A 22,566-nucleotide genomic window follows, 5' to 3' on the forward strand; every position below is an offset into this window, starting at 1 on the left:
TTGATTGAAACAGCTAAACATAAATATGTAGATTTTAAGCACTAAAGATATCTGAAAACAATAGGGATGTGAGTAAAGTTTGCCTCTGGTCCCAGCTGGTGAGGCCCTGTCCTGCCCTGCCTGGTGCCCTGACCCCCATGGCACCTTGACAGCATCATTGCCTTTGAACTTACAGTAATAAAAATTTTATAAATGCAGCAACTTCAGAAATACTACAATTTTTGATACACATTGAATGTGCTAATGATGGCCCAGCTATACAAAGAAATTCTCAGATAGCACTGGCATAAAACCAATGGAACTTTTTTTTTTTTTTTTAAATCTCCTTTTATAACCAGGTGACACAGCAGGCAGAGAAGAGAAAGGCTGTAGATATCATCTGCCTGGACTTCAGCAAAGCCTTTGATACCACCTCCCTGGAAAATCTGGCTCCCCACAGCTTGGGCAGGTGCACTCTTGGCTGGGTTAAGAACAGTCTGGATGGCCTGGCCCAGAGGGTGGTGGTGGATGGCTGGGTAGCATCCAGCTGGCATCTGGTCACTGGTAGTGTCCCCTGGGATCAGTGCTGGGCCCAGCTCTGTTTAACATCTTTGCTGATGATCTGGATGTGGGGCTTGAGTCCTCCATTAGCAAATTCACAGACAACACCAATTTGGGTGGGAGTGTTGGTCTGGTACAAGGCAGGAAGTCCCTGCAGAGGGATCTGGAAAGCTAGCTCAACAGGCTGAGACCAGAGGTCTGAGGTTCAAAAAGACCACAAAAACCCCCTGCGTTGCTACAGGCCGGGGGCAGAGCGGCTGGAAAGCTGCTTGGTGGAAGAGGACCTGGGCAGGGTGGTCAACATCAGCTGAACATGAGCCAGTTGTGCCCAGGTGGCCAGAAAGGCCAAGAACACCTAGCCTGTGTCAGCAATAGTGTGGCAGCAGGAGCATGGCACTAACCATCACCCTGTGCTGGCCACTGGTGAGGCCACATCTTGAGTGCTGTGTCCAGCTCTGGATCCCTCAGTTCAGGAAGGACATTAAGGGTCTGGAATGTGTCCAGAGAAGGTAAGGGAGGTGGGAAACGGTCTGGAGCCCAAGTCTGATGAAAAGCAAGTGAAGAATCTGGGTGCATTTAGCCTGGAGAAAAGGAGGCTCAGGCAGGACCTTACTGCTCTCTGCAGCTCCCTGACAGGAGGGAGTAGCCCGGTGGCAGTCGCCTCTTCTCCCAGGGACCCAGTGACAGGACAAGAGGACACAGTCTTAAGCTGCTCCAGGGGAGATTTAGTTTGGACACCACGAAGAATTCCATCACAGAATGGGTGATTAGACATTGGGAGGAGCTGTCCAGGGAGGTGGTGGAATCACTATTCGTGGAGGTATTTATGGAAAAACTGGAATGTGGTAGCACTTAATGCCATGGTCTAGTTGACATAGTGGTGTTTTGTGAAAGCTCAGACTCAGTGATCTGAGAGGTCTTTTCCAACCTATTGCATTCTGTGATTCCGTAACCTACTTGAAGGGAAAATAATCATACCAAATACATTTATGAAAAATACAGTTGTTGGGTTTTAACCCTAGCTGGCAACTCAGAAAAACACAGCTGCTCACTTGCTCCCTCTCACCCCCCACCCTAGGGAAAGAATTAGAAATGTGTAAGTGGGAAAAAAACTCATGGGTTGAGGTAACCAACTGCAGTTTAATAATTTATAAATAATAATAGTAGTACTATTAATGAATTGCAAGGAAAAGAAAAAAAACGGAAAACAAAACAAAGAGAGAAGCAATAAAACTCAAGAAAAACAAGCGATTAAAATGAAAGAAAGAACATCTGGGGTTAAACCACGTCAGTTGTTTCAGCACCCAGTGTAGTGCATGAAGGGTTGAAATAATGGCAGATTTGATTGGAATGTGCTACATTGAATTTGCAGCTATTACTGCTATTTAGCTATTAATTGTCAGGCTACTGTGCTTGCCATGGGGCTCACTTTCCTGTCTGTCTGTTAGAGCTTGTTAGTGGCTCCTCTGATTCTGCTGCTGGCTGCACTGCTGGTCATCTCAGCGCATTGTGCCTGGGAACACTTTGGTGATAGCCATGGCAAAATACCTGGGCTGGAGGGTGGCCAGGGCACTGCTGAGCTCCTGTGCTGCCATTCTGGGCAGGCTGGAACTCCAGTGTGAACCTGAGTTGAAGGGACTGTGACCCATGGAAGAGTCCACTGTGGAGCGAAGAACCAACAGCAGCCCATGGATGATCCCATGCTGGAGGAGGTGAATGTCCAAAGACACATGTGACCCCATCAGAAGCCTGTTCTGGAGCGGGCTCTTGGCACGACCTGCAGACCCATGGAAGGGCTCCACTCCAGAGCAGTTCTTGAAGTACTGCAGACTGTGTGGGAAGGACACACTCTGGAGAAGTTGAAGGCGGCCAGTGCTTATTTTGAGTTCTGATTGGTTTGCAGATTTGACTTGGACTTTCATCTACTTTTAATGTTGTCTTTGTTTTTCCTTACTGAAATAAAATTTTGCAGCCTGTAGGAGGAAGGAGTGTGTGAGTTGCCACAGGCAGCTGGGACAACCACACACCTATGGCTAAGGCACAAAGAGTGAATTTATATCCATTGCCTTGCTAACCAGGGGAGCCCTGAAGCAACACCTGGGCTACACAAGTGCAAAGCAGGCATCATTAAACCCAGTCTATGTAAAAGGATCACTGGCCGGTCATTCACACAATCTCATTAAGGGTTACTTCCAGCTGTCTTCTGCTTTTCAACCCATTCTTCCAACAGAGCAGAAATTATTTTGCAAAAATTTGCTGTGGTTTATATTGATGAATCTCATTGAGTTATAAATCCAAACAAAATATTTTACTGCTCTACTTTTATCCAAAGGTATATTTAGTACTTTTCTCATAGGAAACATATTTTTACAGAGCTGCGGAAGACTAATAATAGATGTAACAAACAAAAATAATAGCAGCATGGGTATTTTAATCCTAACATAACTTGTCCCTGGGCAAAAGGCCAAAAGATGGTATTTTTTTATACACAATATAAAATACAATGCATTTCTTTCCTGTCCTTTCTCACTTAATATTAGTACAGTGCCACATATACTTTAGCTATAACTCGCCTTCTCCTTCCCCAACACCATTCACTAAAAACAAAATTGCACATATATTTAAACTATATATCTAAGCCTATATAGCTAAGTCAACAGTTTAGAACTGAATGCTGCAACAAATTGCTTTTGCTAGGCACTAAGCACAATTTAAATTAAAATATTGCAGCCTCCAGCAAGGATTTACACACTTGGGCACCTGCATCGAGGTTCAACACACCACAGTTAGAGGTGTCTGCAGGAAGCCACAGGGGGTCGGAGATCCCATCTAAGCCCTGGTTCCAGGTCTACAACGAATTAAAAGAGCAGAAAACAAGTATTCCTTGGAATGGTGGGAAGATTGTGTTGACAAAGGAAAACTTGGCAGACTGCTCGTGGTGGTGTCTAAGCTTGTGCTGCTTTGTCACTGCAAAACCTCAGCCACTGTCCTGCATATAATCTGAAATTTGCCTACAAAGCATAAGCCGAAAGATTTTTATACCTGTTACTCAAAAATATGCATGTATATGTCTTCTGTGTAGACATATAAGGCAAGGAGCTATGGGAGAGGGTCCAGCAGAGGCCACAGGGATGATGATGGATCTGGAGCATCTCTCTTGTAAGGAAAGACTGTGGGAACTGGGCCTGTTCAGTTTAGAGAAGAGTGAAAGGGGATCTCAGTAATGTGTACAAAGCATCTCCAAGGCCGGTTCCAACAGGATGGTCCCAGACTCAGGATTGTCCCAGGCTCTTTTCAGTGGTGCCCAGGACAAGCGGCAAAAGCCATAAACTAAAACACAAGTTCCACCTCAAGAAGAACTTCATGCTGAGGCTGGCAGAGCACTAGAACAAGCAGGACGTGGCGTCTCCCTCTCTGAAGACATTCCAAACCCACCTGGCCGCGTTCCTGTGTTACTCGCTCCAGGTGAGCCCGCCTTGGCAGGGGGGCAGGACGAGATGATCTCCAGAGGTCCCTTCCACCCCTACCGACTCAGAGATAACGCACACACGCACGTCCCACACGCGTACGTGCTGTATGCAGCCCGTACACCCGACTCGCACAGCGACTGCCCCAGTGTGACGCACAGGGCCCACGGCAGCCATCCACCCGCGGCCGAGCCTCCCCCGGCCGAGCCTCCTGCGGGTCCAGCACGACCGCTGGCGGCAGCAGCACCGCCGGCCCGCGGAGCACCGCCCCCGCACCCCGGGGGAGGTCCGGCCGGCGGTAGCGGAAGCTTCTCCCTCCCTCCCTCGCGGCGTCCCGGAACCAGCCCCACCGTCGCCACCGCCTCCTGCCCCGGCCCGCCCGGCAGCATGTCAGCTCCCGGCGCCGCCTCCCGCAGGTGACACCCGCCCTTCCGCCACCGCCGCCTCCCCTCCTATATGGGCTACCTGCTCTCGAAGGAGGCAAGGAGCCTGAGCGGGGACCGCCACCGCCCGCGGGGGAAGGCGCCGCAGCCGCCGCGCAGCCGGAGCTGCTTCCTACGCGGGCCCTGCATGCTCTGCTTCATCGTGCACGGCGCCAGCCCGCCTGCCCCGGAGCAGCCGCTGCCCGCCGGGGACCCGCTGCTGCCTCCGCCCTACGTGGCGCTGACCGCCGCGGAGCAGCGCGTCGCCCGCCGCCTCCTGCGCCTGGCGCCCGCCGCCTGGGAGCCGCCGGGCCGTTGCCAGCACCTCTTCCTCTCCGGCCTGCTGCCCTCGCCAGTGCGGGGCCTCCTGGGGCCGCCCGGCGAGGTCTCCGAGATGGTGTGCAAGCGCAAGGGGGCCGGGCTGCCCGCCTGCCCGCCCTGCAAGCAGCCGCGCTGCGCCGCCGCCGAGCCCGATCCCGGCGCCTGCCAGTGCCCGGCGGAGCCGCAGTTGCTCGCCCTGCCCGGCGCCGCGGGGGAGAGCGGCGGGGCCACCGCCGGGCAGAGCGGCGGGGGACAGCCCGCCTCGCCGCCGCCTCCCGCGCCCCAGGAGGAGAAGGAGCAGGGCAGGGAGGAGGAGAAGGAGCAGGGGGGCGAGGCGGGCTGCGAGGAGCCGCTGGAGTACCCCGGCGACAGCTGCCGGGAGCCGCCGCCGCCGCCCATCCCGGACATCAACCAGCTGCCACCTTCCATCCTCCTCAAGGTGGGTCGGGATGGGGTCTGGACGTGCCAGCCCTCTTCCTGGGGATTTGGGAAGGGGCTGTGCCAGCCCCCGGGGCGCCGGTGTCGCGGGTGTGCAGGGAGGAGCCGGAGGAGGCCGGCCCGGTCTCAGCGGTCTCAGCGCCAGGCTTTGGGGACACGGGTTGTGGGGGTGCTGTGTGGTGTTGTGTCCCGTTCCTCTACCCCATTTGTTTGTGGTTGTAAAAGGCGTTGTGAGCCATTACCTGGAGGTGCAGATACACAAATGAGCTTCCGAATTTCTCTCGTAAATGTTTTGACTGTACCCGTTAATTTCGTACTGTGCCATTCACGAGTTGACTTTTACTTACATCGCTGCTGGAGTACTCGGCACGGGGGCCTGTCACTGCATTTAGTGCTTCCGTGGGTGTTGGAGCTACACAGACAAGTTATCAGTGTTGATTATTAAACAGTTTGTATTGCTGGGTATTGTGAATCAATTTTGGCCTTATTAGTTCCACAGTACTAGCAGCCTTCTTGAATTACATGCTTTCATAACTTCTTATGCTGTAAATGCAAGGAACAGTCTTACCTTTCCTCTCCCTTTTTGCTGACTTTCTGTTCCTTTAATTCTGTTCTCTTTTGGAGCTACTTTCAATTTTTAAGCTACTTTCTTGACCACTGTGTTGACTTCCTTCACTAAACATTAGCTAAAACGATGAGTCTAGCTGGAGCTGAGCCAGTGGTGTTTTCCACAGTCTGATGTGAGTGTGCCTCTAAATTTTGCAGAGTAGGTTTTCAGGATTACAGGAGTTTGTCGGAGGTCAGATGGCAGAATTTAAAGCAGGACATAGTAAGGGAGGAGTGTTAGACAGATGACTCTTGGTATTTGTATTTTGCTAGTTGTACATCAATGTCGAAAGTACTTCCTTTACTCTTTTGTTGTCAAACAGTAACAACATACTTATCTGTCTGTCTTGTACATAACACTAATTCTGTGGGAGGTTTGGTTGGTTTGATGGTTTCTGTGTTGTTTGTTGGTTTGGTTTTTTTATTAATACACATAAATGTGTTAGTAATGATATGTCATGTTTCACAGATACACTAGGCAAATAAATACTCATGAGCTATCATTTGAATTGACCTCATCTGTGATTGCAAAACTGAAACTTTGTCTTGTAGTTTTAGAAGGAAATCCATCTGTTTGCCACTTATTGGTAGATAACTTTTTTCTTTGATATTTGGTTTTAGGAAGCTGGATTCACTTGATTTGTTTAGCTTGAATACTTTTTGATCAATGGTATTAGTACTTCTCTGTGGTTACTTTTAGTACTCAGTTTCACTTTTTCAAAAAGATTTTAAATATTTCTATTTAAATTTTATTATATTAATATTTAATATTTATAATACATAAATACGCTATAACTTTAATAGTGAAAGATGTTATATCCATCTCACCTGTGGACTTGTTTAAATGTTACTTAATCTCCTCTGTATTTTGTATAGACACTATATTTCATTCTTACCTGTACTTTCAAGGTTGTGGGGGATTTTGTTTGTTTCTTTGTTTTTTACAAAATAGGTGTTGTGTTTTTTAACTCCAGATGGCAATTAAGTACCAGGCAGCCACTTACCACATCACTAGACTGGTGAGGAGGAGAATTGAGGGGAAAAAGTATACCTGGTGCGTTGTGATAAAAACAGTTTAATAGCTGAAACAAAATAATGTATGCAACTAACAATATTTGTATGAAAAGGAGAGCAAGGAAGAGAGAACCAAGTGATGCACAATACATCTGTTTGGTGCCAGCTACAAAGCACTCAACCAACAGCTGGGAAGAGTTCTATCCTAACTGAAATCAGGACAGACATCTACCTCCCCCAGTGATTTTGTCTCTACAGTCACCATGTAGTCCAGTTCCTTTTGCAACGTTTTTGAAAAACTAGGCCATTATTTCCAGCATTGTGGTAGCAGCCAACCTACTCACCCCCAAATCTGCCCTGCAATTCTTAGCTGTACTTATGAGTTGGGTTTGTTGTTTTGGTTTTTTTGAGATTACAAATATGCATATACAGGATAGTTATAGCTATATCTATATATCTGTCTCCTAACTATTCCATTGTTTGGGACTTTGTGGCTGCTTCCAAAATATACTACTCAGTTATAGAACTTTCAACTTCAGATTTCTAACCGGGCATCTTGTCAAATGCATTTAGAGGTGCCTTCTTAGGGTGGGTTTTGATACAGATTGAATATCCTAAATATAATCCTTTCTCCAAAGGTGTCATTTTATTATGAGAGGGTGGGAGACAAATATACTCAAAATCTTTACTGAGCTTTTCACAGTAGGTTGTGGAGATGCAAACCTTGATACGAGGACAAGAGATTCCATCCTGGCAAGCATCAGGAGACAGATCCTGCTGTTTCCTTTCTGGATTCCCACATCTGTCACCTCCTTATGCAGTGGTACTGGTTCAGGAGTGTCTGTCATCAGTGTCTGTAGGTGGTCTTGACACAAGCCCAAAGAAACACAGCAGGAACTCCTAAGTAAGAGCTGGCCGCTTTGTCTGCTCAGGTGCACTTTTGCTCTTACCAGTGTCTCAGTCTCCTCTAAGCTAAGGGTTTGTCAGACTGAGGTTGGCCTGCGGGTCATTAGATAGGCCCTAGTGGATTGGAGGTTCATGGTGCAGTGTGCCAGTTGATCCTGTTTCCCTGGCTGGTGAAGAGGTATTCTGGACAAAATGAAGTGGTAAAGGAATTGTGATCCCACAATCAAGCTTATAGGTTTTGCTTTTCATTTGGCTGCTGAAACGTGTATGAGTAAACAGTGTTACACAGTGGTCAAATTGTCATCTTTAGTCTTGGTAGAGGAGGGTGATTACCCTTGACTAAAGGCTAATTTAAAGCCATTCTCTTTAAAACTCGGGGGCAATTAAGGAATTACAGATCAGTCAGCTTGACTATGACCTAGACATGTGTGAGTGAAGAAAAACCAAACCATACACGGAGCTGTTTCTAAGCATCCAGTACAGAAAATTACAAAATCTTGTGCTACACATTACTAAGTTTTGAAAGTTTGTGCTATATGTCAGAAATCTGTGCCTATTGAAGTTTCACTGCGTTTATTCCTGGAAAGCATAAATAAAATAGAAAAAGAAATAAATCTTTCTCTTGTACCTGTTACCTCTTTGCAGTGCTGTTGTTTAATCAAAAAAGGTGTAAAATGGTCTGCAGACTGCACTGTGAACTTACTAGAGAATGCCAATTCAAACACTTCAGATTTCCCTTTGAGGTGTATGTCGCGGTTTGACCCTGACTAAATGCCAGGCACTTCTGCTCTCTCCTGCTGCAGACGTGCAGGAGAGGGGAAAGAAAAAAAATCTGTAAAAACACACACCAATCTCATGAGTTAAGTGAGGTGGGACACTGGTAGGAGGATGCATGGAAGAAAGGGCAGGCAGGCTCTAAACTTAAAGTTTAGAAGTGATTTAATTACCTAACCGAATTAGAGGATAAATGAGAGGTAACAATAAACTTTTCATACACTGTTTTGTTCACTCACCCCCCTCCCTCTTACGAACCCATTTTTATTCACCCCCTTTTCTCTTTTTAACCAACAGTTCGGGTGGGGGGGCTGGGTGTGGGGTATTTTCTCAGTCCACAGAGCAGGTCCATAAATCTATTCATCACCACAATTCTTCTACTACAAATACTCTTTATGTCTACTTATCTCTCTCTCCAGACAGTTTCTCTGCTCTCACCTCCTCCCTCTTAAGCAGCAGTCTCTCTGCTCACCTCCCTTCCCTCTTTCCAAACCAGCAACACAGACAGGGCAGGGTGAGAGAGGTTCTCTGGTCAGTCCATCAGGGAGAGGGGGTTCTCTACTTAGCCATGGGGTCCCTCCCACGAGACACAGTGCTCTGGGAACTGCTTTGGTATGTGTTCAATCTCACAAGCAACATCCCACCCAAATTCTGCTGCAACATGAGTCTCTTTGTCCATAAGGTGCTGTGCAGACTCTTCTGAGCTGAGGCCAGGCTGCTTCCATGCCAGGAGCAAGGCCTTTTTCTCCCTTGCAAGGCCTTTATAGCTTTAACTCTATAGATGAGACTCCCATCAGATCACAGCTTCTTCCAGGCATCCACCTGCTCCTCTGGCGTGGGCACCTCCCCACGGGCTGTGGGTGGATTTCTGCACCCCTGTGGACTCCATGGGCTGCAGAGGGAACCTCCTGCTCCGCCCATGGTCTTCAGCATGGCTAGCAGAGGGTTTTCAGCTCTGGTGCCTGGAGCACCTCCTCCCCCACCTTCTCCACAGACCTTGGTGTCTTCATGTTGTTTTCCCTTCACATATTTTCACCTCCTCCTCCTCCTCTAACTACAAAGAAGTGTGTGCCTACCTTGTTTTGATCTTTTCTCAAATGTGTTTTCACAGAGGCGTAACCAGCACCTCTAATTGGCCCAGCCTTGGCCAGCTGCATGTCCATCACCTTCAGAGCCATCAGAGATTGGCTCTGCTGGATTTGATGAAAAACTTCCAGAACTTTCACGCAGGACACACAGGAGCCATATTTGTGCCACTCCCCACCCCTCAGACACTTCCTCAGGCCTACTACAACAGCTTCTGAAGGGTTTAAATTTCTCTTAGATATTAAAGATACCTTTCTGATGTTTTGGGTCAATTAAAACCACCACAGTGTATTAACAGAAGTTGTGTGTGTGTAAAACACAGAAAGGAAATTCTCTTCTGTGCTTGGTGCTTCTAAAGCCTCTTCTAGAGTATTGCATTAGGCTGTGGGCACTGGGATCTCTGTAGAAAATCCACACACGCATGTGAGAGGCATCAGAGGACAGCCAAGGTCATGAAAAACATGGCCTATTACAGTAGTTGGAAGTAGTTGGTCGAACTCAATGACACTCAGAAAGATGACTAAGATGCAATTTTTACTTAAGAAAAAATTGATAGAAAATCCAACTGTGTTCCTGTCCCTTGTAAAATAAAAGGAAATAATAAGCTTAATTTGGGTAAGATACTTAAATGTTCTTATACTGTATCGTTTTCCATCTCTTGGCAAAAGTGGTTTCCTGTCTCTTAGGTTATGTGACAAGCTGGGATTTCTATTTATTGGTTTTTTTTACATCAAGGGGAATGTCCTTATCAGGACTGTTTGGGGTGTGCTTGAACTTGCTTCAGAACAAGAAGGGACTAGAATAGATGATGTCTTCTTTTCAAAGTCCCCTTTCTCAATTGACTGCTCTTATTTTTATAAAGCGTGTACACTTGCCTTTAGCAGAGACCCTCTCAGTTTCGGCTTAGAGCTGATGCACTGTAAAGGGAAGATAAGTGTATGTGTGTATATATGTGGGTGTATATTTTATTTAATGTGGGGTTTTCATAAATGTATTACCACTATTCGAAGCACTACTGACTCCCTTATTTGTGTCTTTACTCAGTGCATTTTACTTACTTTTCTCATTCTTCCCTTGTTGTAATAGCTTAAAGGTTTTCTTTTGTTGCCATGATAACTTAACATGTTTTTTTATGAATGTCGATACAAAATGCATGCCTGGTATCACTGTACTGCTAGCACTGAATTTAAGATAATCTGAGTGATATAAAGTAGGTTTGATAGACTAGAGCTAGACCTTTGATTTTATCTTCTGACTTTTGAATGCTGGCATTTATTTCTGAAAAAATGCATGTGCATGTTATAGTTGCACTGTAATTTTCTTAATTTTTTTTTAAATTTTTTTTGGCCTAGTCAGGAGACAGAGGCATCAAAATACATCATTTGGATTGGACTTTATCCACAAGTTCATGGGGTCACTGTTGTAGTACTGGCTTTTTTTCCTACCTATGCTGCTGTTCCCATCATTTTATCCTGTCTAAAGTTTGTGCTGAGTCTTACTTTTAGATAGAGCTCTAAGATATATGGAAAGGGTTTTGAACCTTTGTGGCTGATGCTAGCAGGTAAATTGTTCTTTAATTTCAGTATCAACTTGCCTGAGCTCCTTTTTCTTTAGCAGTACTCAACACGGCAATGTGGTTTGTTATGAATTTGTTTTGGTTTTTGGGCTTCTTGTTTGATTTTTTTTTTCCATGAAGCTTACTGTCATCCTGTGATTCTAGCAGGCAAATGAATCAATTTGAGGTTCGCTGTGATGTTGCTGAGCCTCTGGAATGGAGTTGAGTGGCACAGTTGTGAAAGGAATAGAATAGTAACTAAAGAAAAGAAATATGTGCTCATTATTTCAGTGATAATTTTCTGGAAGATGTCATTATGAGTTTTATGATTTGTTGCAGAATTATAAAAACAATTGTTTTGCTTTCCAGAGGTGTGTTTGAAAAGGTGGCTTTTGTGTAAGCATGTAGATTTTAACACCACAGAATGAGCTATGTGATGGAGGAGACATATCTTGGAATGAAATTCCTGCTTTTTGTGACAGGGATAGATTCCAAAACACTTATGGCAAGTAAAACTTTCCCTAATGTTGTTTAGGTGTTGGCTTGGCTTTTTCTGTGTCACCAAAACCACGTATTACTGCGTGGAGAAAACAAACAGGTTACAAGTTGGGCAGTGTTGGAATGTAAAGTAAATTAAGTGTAACTTCCACTTTCATTCCTTATTCATTTATCTGTTTCTTTTGTTCAATGACACTTACTCAGAAAGATGACTAAGATGCAATTTTTACTTAAGAAAAAATCGATAGAAAATCCAACTGTGTTCCTGTCCCTTGTAAAATAAAAGGAAATAATAAGCTTAATTTGGGTTAGATACTTTTTTTATCAGGTTGCCTGACCCATTTTTGATCTTTCACAGATTTTGCTTTGTTTTAATGTCTCTGCTTTTTAACTGGCATGGTGACTCAGAAGCACTACCTGGTGTTTTTTAGTGAGGACAATTATGTGTCTAGGGGTAAAAGCGTTGTGAGCCCCTTCAAGTGCAGGCACTCCGCATATTGGTCCTCCCTTCCATTAGGACGACAGGTATTTCTTACCGACAGAAGCTAAAGTTGCCTTGCAGCTAAAGCAGTTTATGGGCAAGTGGCTGGTAACTGTAGTGTCTGTCTCCTTTTGTAACCTCTGGCTGCGTGTTCCTGCCACTGGCTTGGTGCTCTGTGGAGTGATCATGCAATTGCCGGGCGAGTAAAATCAACTGCCTAATCTGACACCATTCTAATATTGCAAAACTTTTCTTTAGGATCAACTGCCTGAAAAGAGTTTCTCTAATTACAGTCACAAAACCCAGTGTGAAAATTCAGGTGACTGGAAGTAAGGGACTGGTAAACTGTTCCTATTAATGGCAACTTGCCAAGAGAATCCTCACTGTGATGTGAAATCACACCATCACTTCTTCTGGCTGGCACATTTTTCTTAATCACAAGAGCACTTTTAACTTGATTTCCTTCATGAGTGTACTGAGGCTACTTTCAGAAGAGTGTGCATTCAGTGCTCACATCTCTTTCATAAATCCAGAATCGTTCATATTCTCCTTGTTCTGTTGGAGTTATGTGTGGGCAAAGTGAAGAAATCTCTTCAAAACAAAGCAAATTAGATTATTTGTCCGTTCTTCCTTAATTTCTATTATTCTTGAGGTTTCTGAAATAGGATGAAGCAACATTTAATAAATATAAACCACTGGTAGCTTAACTGCTCTATGCCTGCAATTAGCAAATACTGTGTTTTACAGTTCATAATGAAATGTCATGCACTAAGCATGTTCCTTTTGTCAAATGGTAGTTTAAAAAAAATTTGTTAATGAAGTTTCAGTTAGGTGCTGAAAAGGTTGATGAAATGAGTAGTTTTCCAAGAATGAATGTCTCAAGTTACTTAGGCACCATGAAATGTTTGATTGTACATGCTATTGTTCTTTTGTTGTTAATTCCATTAGCTTTTTTGTTTCAAGCAAATCTGCTTGATGCAGTGTAATGAAAACAATTTTGTACATACCTGTTCTTGAATACAAAAGTTTTTTATTGATAGAGGAGAGCTTCATTCACAGAAATGAAAGTATTTCTTTCAAATGAAAATGATGGACAGAAATAGGGGATGCATAGATTCCCCTTTCACAGTTTCTTCTGCCATGGGGCCTATATTTCGTTCATGTTCATAGAGCTATACCTTGTTCTTAACGTTAGCAGTATCTTTTTAAAGGATGGTATTAGCAATCAACTGAACTCTCTTGCATCCTTTCCTGAGGCAAAAGCTTCTTTAGTCTGTGCAATCACTAATTCCAATTCCTTGATTGTGGTTTTTAAAAATATTTTTTTAAATTCAGATTGTCTTTTGATAGGTTAAAATTAATATCTTGAATTAGTCTTATGTTTATTTTATGTTTGATTTGGTTGATGTGAGTTACTTTTCAGAAAACTTCATGCTGAGGATATTGCGTTAGCAACCACATACACAATTTTCTACTACCAAACTTTTTTTCATAGTAACTTTCATGGATGTGGTTGACTTTTCATTATTTCTTTTGATTAAAAGTGCAGTTATCTTCTTCACTTCGAGTAACTTGCTTTAAGGCAAAAATTACCAAATATTTAAAGACACACTAAATAAATTTAGTAGATGAATTTGTGATATTTTAAAACTGATCTTTAATTTTTTTAGAAAAGGTATTTATAGGATACCTTGTGGTGTATTTTGTTTGTTTTGTTGGTTTTTGTTTTTTAGCACAAAAATTCAAAGTATTCTTTTTTGAACACACAGCTTGACCTATCTAGTATATATTTAACATAGAAACTGTGGGAAAATGTTAAGGGTGTAATGTCTGAAACCTACCATGCAGGGACTGGATGGTAAAGGAGAGGACACACAGAACAACTTTATTTCTAGTGTCTCTTGTTGGACCCTTTGCTAATATCAGCATTTGCTTTCTCCCTTTCTTGTCCACTGTCTTACAAAATATTCTAGAAAGTTGAAGAAAACACCAAAACTTGGTCAGGCATTCTTTTTTTGGTGTTCCGAGTTCAGCTGTGCAAGGACTTAGTTTAGCTGGATTAAAGTCAAGGGAACATCACCTGACTGAGAGTGGTGGATTGACTCAGGTGGCATACTGTGGAATTAGCTGTGTTTTGTTGTTTAAAGGTAAAACAACATGGCTTTTCTCTTGTAGGGGATTTGTACCTGGGCTTGATAACCCTTTCAGTTAAGAAATTTTTCCTAACGTATAAACTAAACCTCCTCTGCCACAGTTTGAGGCCATTTCTTGTCATCCTGTCACTTTTTGCCTGGGAGAAGACCCTGACCTCCCCCTGGCTACACCCTCCTGTCAGGAGCTGTACAGAGTGAGAAGGTCCCTGCTGAGCTTCCTTTTCTCCAGGCTGAACAACCCCAGCTCCCTCAGTTGCTCCTCATCACACTTGTGCACCAGACCCTTCCCCAGCTCCAGTGCCCTTCTCTGGACACGCTCCAGCACCTCAAAGTCCTTCCTGAACTGAGGGGTCCAGTACTGGACACAGGCTTTGAGATGTGGCTGCACCAGTGTCCAGAACAGGGAAATGGTCACTGCCTCGCTCCTGCTCCCACACCATTTCTGATGGCCAGCTGGATATAACTCCATTCACCAGCATGCCCTGGGCTCAGCTGTCCAGCCAATTTTTTACCCAGTGAACAGTACACCCATGCAAGCCAGGAGCAATGAGTTTCTGCAGGAGAGTGCTGTGTCAAAGCAAACTGTGCTGAAGAATTCACTAAATTCCAGGCAGACAACATTCACAGCTTTTCACTCATTCCGCCAAGCAGGTTGTCTGGTCATGGGAAGAGACCAGTTTGGTCAAACAGGAGCTGCCTTTCACAAACCCCTGCTGGCTGGGCCTGACCCCTGGTTGTCCTGTATGTGCCATGTAACAGCCCTTTAGATGATCTGGTCCCTAATCCTTTTTCCAGGATCAAGGTTGGACAGACAGGGCTGTAGTTCCCTAGATCCTCCTTTCCAGCCTTTCTTGTAGATGAACATCATATCTGGCAGCATATAGTCAACTGGACGCATCCCCGTTAGCCAGGACTGCTTGTAAATAATTGAAAGTGGCTTGGTGAGCACTTCCACCAGCTCTTTCAGGGCCCATGGATCCCATTTGGCCCCTTAGACTTGTGTGTGTCTAAGTGATATGGCTGGTCACTGACTATTCCCCCTCGGATTATGGGGGGACTACGTTCTGCTCCCTGTCCCTGCCTTCCAGTTCAGTGGGCTGGGTACCTGGAGAGCAACCAGTCTTTCTATTAAAGACTGAGGCAAGGAAGACATTTCTGGTCTTTAATGTGTCTGTGTGAACAGTTTTATTTCAAAGCAAGAGCTGATACCTGAAACAGGCTGCCTGAAACAGAGGCCAAGACAAACTAGGAGTATAAAAAGTGGACAAATTTATTCAAGGCCTTCAAGGTACGTTCGGGCAAGTAAAAAGCTCCCCTTGAAGGGACTACACCCAAAATGGACACTGGGTCACAAGCTCTTCATTTTTTTTTTAAGTTCTGTCCTTGCATATTTGCCCTTAATTCTCCAATCACACCCTCAGGTGATGATTTTAACCACTCTAGGCCTGCTCCCCATGTTTTACCATTCTTTACATATTTTTGGGCCCTAGGGTAGCAAATATGTCCTTGAATCTCTATTCAGAGAGCTTTGTTCTGGTTAAAGGTGCTGGGAACAGAGGTTTTTAGCACTTTATAAGAAGCACAGAACTACACCAAGTTATAGATTAATGAAGAGTAAAAAAACAGAAATTATTAAAGGATCAGAGCTGCTTGTTAAAGAATGTACTGTCTCTGGAAGGTATGATAAGTCTGTCGGTGGAGGACATTGTGATCGGGTATCCTTAAATGGGATGTAGCCTGGAGGCTCAGAGAGTCTCTTGCATCCATTGAAGGGAAAGAGAAACCTACTAATCTTAGCTATGACATGAAAGGGTGAAGCAGGAGGAACTGACATCTGCGATAGGAATTTGGGCTGAAAGGGTGGGATGTGAGAAACTGAGATCCTTTTTTAGAACTCTGCTTCCTCTACCCCTGCCTTTTGCCAGCAGGGGGAAAAAGAAATATAAAGTGGTTTTATAAAAACCTATTACACTTTTTTTCTCTTTACAGTGCTGAAGGATATTCTGGTGTTTTGAAGGGGGATTAGACAAAGTTGAGGCAGAGCAAATGGAATGGTGTATGCGAATGTGTATGTGATTGAGTACAATTTTCAGGAATTAAATGTGCTAACTAGTACAATCATTGCCCTCCAAGTTATCTGTCATAAATGGGAGTTAAATAAATAGGCTTGTGGGTAGAAATGGTTTTAGCTTTCAGCTGTATTTATACATCCTCGCAAATTAGAAAATCTAAGTCAGGACAATTAAGCTGCCACAATATCAGTATATATCCAGTGAAAAATACTGAATTAAGGGGTGGTGAAGTCATCAAAGTGAGTCTAAGCATGTAATGTATTAGTGTAGCATTTTAACCAGTAGCTAGGCTAATCCCTTAATGTAAGGGTGATGTGCTAGTACCTGAAATATGTGTAGTCCTTTCTACTAAATTACATTTAGTGTAATTCAGTAAGTCATCTTTTAACAATTCTCTTCTCTGAAGAGAAGCCCATGTTTTACACAGCATTATTCAGCATCCTTTTATAGCTGGAACTTTTACAGCTGCTACAAACAATAAAACTGGGAAGTTTTATTAAGGCCTTCAAAAAGGCCTAGTTTTGGAACACATACTGCTTGCGTAACTTATGTGGCTGCTCCTGTGCGTGCTGGAACTTCCGCAGTGACTTTTTATTGCTTCTCCTCCTGGTGGCCTCGCTGATTGTTTTCAAAGTCAGTTTGAAGCACCTTTACTCCTTAATTGTCTCTGCTTCTAGACTTAGGTACAGCATGGACTGAAACATGACTGTAAATGTTCTCAGGCATTTCTTTTGGAATGATTTCTGTGCAGAAGGACTGTTTGTATCAAGAACTGAATCAAACTTGTTTCTTTTTTGGTATTGCTACAGCTGTATCATGTAGTAGTAACAGGTTAGCAGTAAGTCTGTGATTTGTTAGGGTTTTCAGCTTTTGGTGGGATGGTTGTGTGGTGGGTTGATCCTGGCAGGACACCAGGTTCCCCTCCAAAGCCCTGTCACTCCCTTCCTTGACTGGTCAGAGAAAACATGAGAAAAGGTTCACGATGGGGTGAGATCACTCGGTGTTTACTGTCATGGGCAAAACAGACTGAACTTGGGGAAATTGGTTGAAATCAGAACAGGATAATGAGAAATAAAACCAACGTCTTTCTTAAGCCTTCCCTCCTTCCTTGGGCTAACTTCATTCACAATTCTCTACCTACTGCCTCCAGCTGTTTAGGAGGACCAGAATAGGTGTTACAGTCAGTTTATCATACCTTGTTTCTGCTGCTCCTTCATCACATATTGTCACACCTTCTCTGGTCACAACTTGCTTCTGCTCAATGATTTTTTTTTTTCCTTCTGACGTTATCCCAGAGGTGCTGCTGCCATCACTGACTGTCTCAGCCTTGGCCAGCAGTGAGTTCATCTTGGGAGTTGGCTGACACTGGCTCTGTAAGGCAGGAGGGGAGGTTCTAGCAGCTTCTCAGAGAAGCTGCCTTTGTGGCAGCAGCCCCCCCCCCCCCCCAGTCTCAAAACCTTGCCATGCAAACCTAATATAAACAAAATAAAATACAAAAATTATTTTTGGGCTGTCATTTTAACAGTGGTAGCTGTATTAGCAACAGTCTTTACTGTTTCATGTTTACTATGTTCTTTAGAACTGAAAGCTTTTGTTTTTCGAAGTATAGGTGGCATTTCCACAGACAAACATATTTATTTCCCACTTGAGTAAAGATTAGTTGAAGTATTTTATGGTGCCAACATTGATAGCCTTTGTTAATATTAATTGGAGTCAGTCAAATGTCTGTCCAAATGTAATGTGGATCATGTTTCTTTGTTCTCTTCCAAGGTTTTTATAACTGTTAAAAGGTTCAGTCTTGTGTTCCATGCTGGTAGCAGGAATTTTAAGTTTCCTACTGCTCTTAGTGACTTAGAATTACTGAATGTCATCAGACTGTCATCTTTTCTGATGTTTAGAATTACACTTTTACAGCAGAAATGTGAGATGCCAAGTTACCACTTACTATTCGGTGCTTTCTTTCTGCTTGGCTGAGGGTGATGGTATTTTTTGAGTGCTGATTGCAGACACCTCCTGGTTCTGTGCATGGATTCACCAGTACAGACAAAAACTGAAGGGAGAAAGCAAGCACCGAATGTTTTGTTTGCTCTTCTGTGTTCTGTATTTAACTGGTTGCCTAACTAGAAGCAGACACTGGCTCTGGTAATGGTCAAGCAAAGGCCTGCGGAGAATGGGGTTCACACAATTCATCAACACTGAGGAGTCTTGCATAAGTGACTGCAAGTTTCTCATAGCTAGAAGAAAAGGGGAATGATAAATCTTGCAAGCATTTACAGAGGATCATGAATTTGACCCCCTAGCTTCCTTTATTACAACTCTGTTTCATCAAGGGGTCTTGTAGGGGAAAAACATATTTAAAACTACTGGGATAAGCCATCTTCTAAAACAAGGGGTACAGTGATGGTTGTTGTTCTTGACAATTTGTTGTGTAGTGTGTTTCAAAGAACACCCAATGACCAGAGTGTTACCAGAACAATGTAATTTAATGTAAGTTACCAATATAAGTTGTAACTTACATTAAATTACATTGTTACCCAATGTAAGTTACCAGAACAAAGTAATTCAAAGTAGTTCAAAGCTTCATTACTCTTTTGTTTTTGTTTTTTCCCCTTTGCCATCCCTTTTCTGTGGCTAGCACAGTTTTTCCCATGAGAAGTTTTCTTGTGTTTTGTAAATAAAGATAAAGTTTGGATGTTTTTGGAACAGTGTCCCAGAACCTGGGCAGTGCAGGCCTGGCCAGTCAGGCCTGGGGGAAGGCTTCTGACTGACCAATCTGGGTGACTTTTGAGAACTCTATATATGTGATGAAATCAAAACAATAAAGGTCATTCCTTCTTGCCACTGAGAACCGATGCATTCATTACTCTGCTAGCTGCTCAACAGCGACACTTTTCCTTGGCTAAACAGTCCTAGTAGTTTCTTTGAATATTTTCATGTTTTTCAGACTTCAGGGCTTTCCTGTGGACACTCTCCAATATTTTCAGATTTTCTTGAGAAAATTGCCTGAGATTGGCAATAGTACTTCATTTAGTACTTGATGTCCTCAGATCAATGGGAGGACCTTTTTATGTTTTGCAGTTTGTATTCCTGTATAGGTGTCTTAATGCCACTACTGCCTTTTCTCTACTGTAGGATGACATGTAGATTTAAATTAATTTCTGATGACAGGATACCTTCATGTGAAACTCTTGACAGACCTTCTTTTTGTATTTATTAATAAACAACAGTACTTTTAAGAAAGGGCTGAATACAATACATGTTATAGCAATTTATGAGCTTGCCATAAAGTTATAGTTTATTCTTTTTTTGCTGGCCGCTATAGTGCTCAAAACCTTGGGGTACAAAAGGCTTATTCTCTGCTTAAGTTCCCTTCCTTTGACACTGATTTACTCTGCTAATCTACTCTACCATCCCATGCTCCTTTCCCATAAGAACCAATGTTTTAATACCTTTATGGCTTTTCGTACCAATTGAGTTAAAAAATAAAAGGAAAGGTTTTCCATCCATTTCAGGATGGGAATGAATGCTTTTATTTTTATTTTCACTTTTTAAATGGCTTGCAAATAACACTGAGCTAATATTTGTAATTCTTTAGGTGTGCCATCTCAGAAGCACTTTTGAAACTTGGTCTACAAAATGAGTACTTAAGTAGGATATCTTCTATTGTTGGTTATGCTAATGTGACTTACTAATACCATCAGTTCTTGTGGGATGTAGGTTTTTTTGTTACTGTCTCTGACTAATCAAGCTGGGGGCAAGTCCTAGATGTGTGTGTTACAATGCATGCAAATAGTTTGCTGTCTTTTCCAAGATGAATTGGTAATAAAATATTTCTGTCTCTAAAATATGACAATTTTTTTTCTCTTTCTTTACAGATATTTTCCAACTTATCTCTGAATGAGCGTTGCCTTTCAGTATCATTGGTCTGTAAATACTGGCGTGACCTCTGTTTAGATTTTCAGTTTTGGAAGCAACTGGATCTGAGTAGTCGTCAGCAGGTATGAAGGTATCATTGTGGAATAATTGTTTTGATGAATCAGCATTTGTTCTTGGAATTTGTACTTTTTACCAGAGAAGACACATAAAATTGTGATATCTGTACTTTCACAGATTTTTCTGCTATTACCTGAAAATGTCTGGACCCTTAGACTAGTTCCTTTAAATATAATGTATTTTGTCAGCGATCAGCTATTAAACAGTGTCAGCACAAGTGCTGTTTGAAATCGGTTGTGGGTTTCCTGTTTCAACTCTGCATCAGGTAGTGGTAGTTCCATTTATAGTACCTGTCAGACCTTTTATTAATTCAAAGACAAACATGAGCATTTCGCATACATGGTGCTTGCTCTGTTTGTTTTAACAAATTTTCTTTATTTTTTCTTCAGCTGGTATGGCTCTTACTGATTAGAAGAGAGACTGTGTTTGGAGTTGTTTTTTCTCTTTAGGCCTTTAGCTGATCCTAGAATAAAATATTTGTGGATTTAATTTAGTGAGATCCTTAGGGAGCCTAGCCATAAATTGTACAGGGTAACTTCCCTCCATGGAAAACTTTAGGGATGCTGGTATTGTTTGGCCACCCCCCTTAGATTTCTTGTTGAGTAGTGACTTCCAGGGGTTTATAAACGTTATCATGAGAGTTTCATGAAAATACAGGGTACAGAGGAATAACAGTTGGGGGGCTCCATTTGAAGAATGGTTGGTTTTTTTTCTTTCCGATTTGCCATTGTTGTGGTTTAACCCCAGGCAGCAGCCAAGGCCCAGGCAGCGACTTGCTCACTCCCCTACCAGTAGGGTTGGGGAGGGAATTGAAGAGTAAAAGCTACAACACTCATGGGTTTAAAGACAGTTTAATCGGGAAAGCAAGAGTTACACACACACACACACACACACACACACACACACACACACACACACACACAAAAGCAAGACAAAAGATTCAAGGATTTACTACTTCCTACTGGCTGGCAGGTTTTCAGCCATCCCCAGCAGAGCAGGGCCCCATCACACAAAATGATGACTTGGGAAGACATCACTAGAAATGTGCCCCCCCATCCTCCTTTCTTCCCCTCACTTCATGCACTGACCATGATGCCACATGGTCTGGAAAACCCCTTTAGTCAGTTGTGGTCACCTATCCCAGCTGTGTCCCCTCCCAGCCAGTGTTGCCATGTGAAAAGCAGAAAAAGCCTTAGCTCTGTGCAGTCCCTGTTCAGCAATAAGGAAACCAATACAAATCCAAAACACAGTCCCATACTAGTCACTGTGAAGAAAATTACTTCTACCCCAGGCAAAAACAGTGCAGTTCTTTTCCATCATAGCACCTGCCTGATGAAAAAGCAAGAAAAAAGATTTGACTTGCTACAAATGAAGAGCAGATTGAATGCAGCAAAGAGTTTTCCTTAGCTGTATAATACAAAAACCAAAAGGGATTCGGGTTGCTCTCTTGCCCTCTTTGGTTGAAGCTCAATCTCATTTGTGCCAAATGATGGATAAGTATTTCCAAATGGTCCTTTGTAAGATTGTCTTCTTTTAAGCTTGTTGTCATTTTGGCTAACTGCAATGTGTATAAGACATGAAATGGATGGAATAGTTTTTTACAAAGATTAAGGAAACTGCTGTCTGAGTATCCATGTCAGCCACACTGGCACCACCTGAGTGGGACCGAAGCCCCTCCACAGTGGCATCTGCAGGGAGGTGATGGATACCTCACAGTCAGACCAGTTTCCTCACTGGCTTGACTTCAGGTTTCCCAGAGCAGAGTCTCAGACTTCTTGGTCCTTAAAATAATGTAATTACTGTGCAACAACAGAATAACAGCTCAAGCTGGTGCCGAGGAGGAGGAGGAACCCCCAACCACGGGATGCCATGGCTTTTATACCCTCACAGTTTGCACGGGGACATCTGGTGCCCCTTGGCTCATGCTGTGTTTACAAGTGTCCCTCATCTGGCCCTGCCACTGGTCTCTGTGCCTGTTCATGGCCTTCTGCCTCTGGTTGTGCCACCCAGAACTCAGCCTGAGCTCCACTACAGCTGCACCCTGAGCTACCAGCACTGAGTGTGTTCCTCAACAGTACTCCCTTTGGTTTAGTTGAGCATGCCTGCTAATGTACTAGAATGAAAACAGAAAAGTTTCAAGACATTTAAACACTGCCCTTCATACAGCATTACTACAAGTGAAAAATAGAATGAAGGCTAACGCAATATCCACCAGGTGGAAATGGTTATCAATATGAAAT

The 22,566-nt window shown here is 43.3% G+C and overlaps 1 protein-coding gene across 1 annotated transcript in view; it reads left to right on the forward strand.

Annotated features, from left to right (window-relative positions):
* The first annotated feature begins 4,336 nt into the window (after positions 1-4,336).
* Positions 4,337-22,566, forward strand: part of FBXL17 (F-box and leucine rich repeat protein 17) — a 275,511-nt gene continuing 257,281 nt past the window's right edge. The window contains exons 1-2 of the mRNA XM_085042609.1: positions 4,337-5,189; positions 20,209-20,331. Of these exons, the coding sequence (XP_084898735.1) occupies positions 4,464-5,189; positions 20,209-20,331 (849 nt within the window). The 5' untranslated portion in view covers positions 4,337-4,463. The remainder of the gene's footprint in view (positions 5,190-20,208; positions 20,332-22,566) is intronic.

Source organism: Lichenostomus cassidix, chromosome Z (genome assembly GCF_008360975.1).
Source record: "Lichenostomus cassidix isolate B80296 chromosome Z, HeHo_3.0, whole genome shotgun sequence".
In the NCBI taxonomy this organism is placed as follows: domain Eukaryota; kingdom Metazoa; phylum Chordata; class Aves; order Passeriformes; family Meliphagidae; genus Lichenostomus; species Lichenostomus cassidix.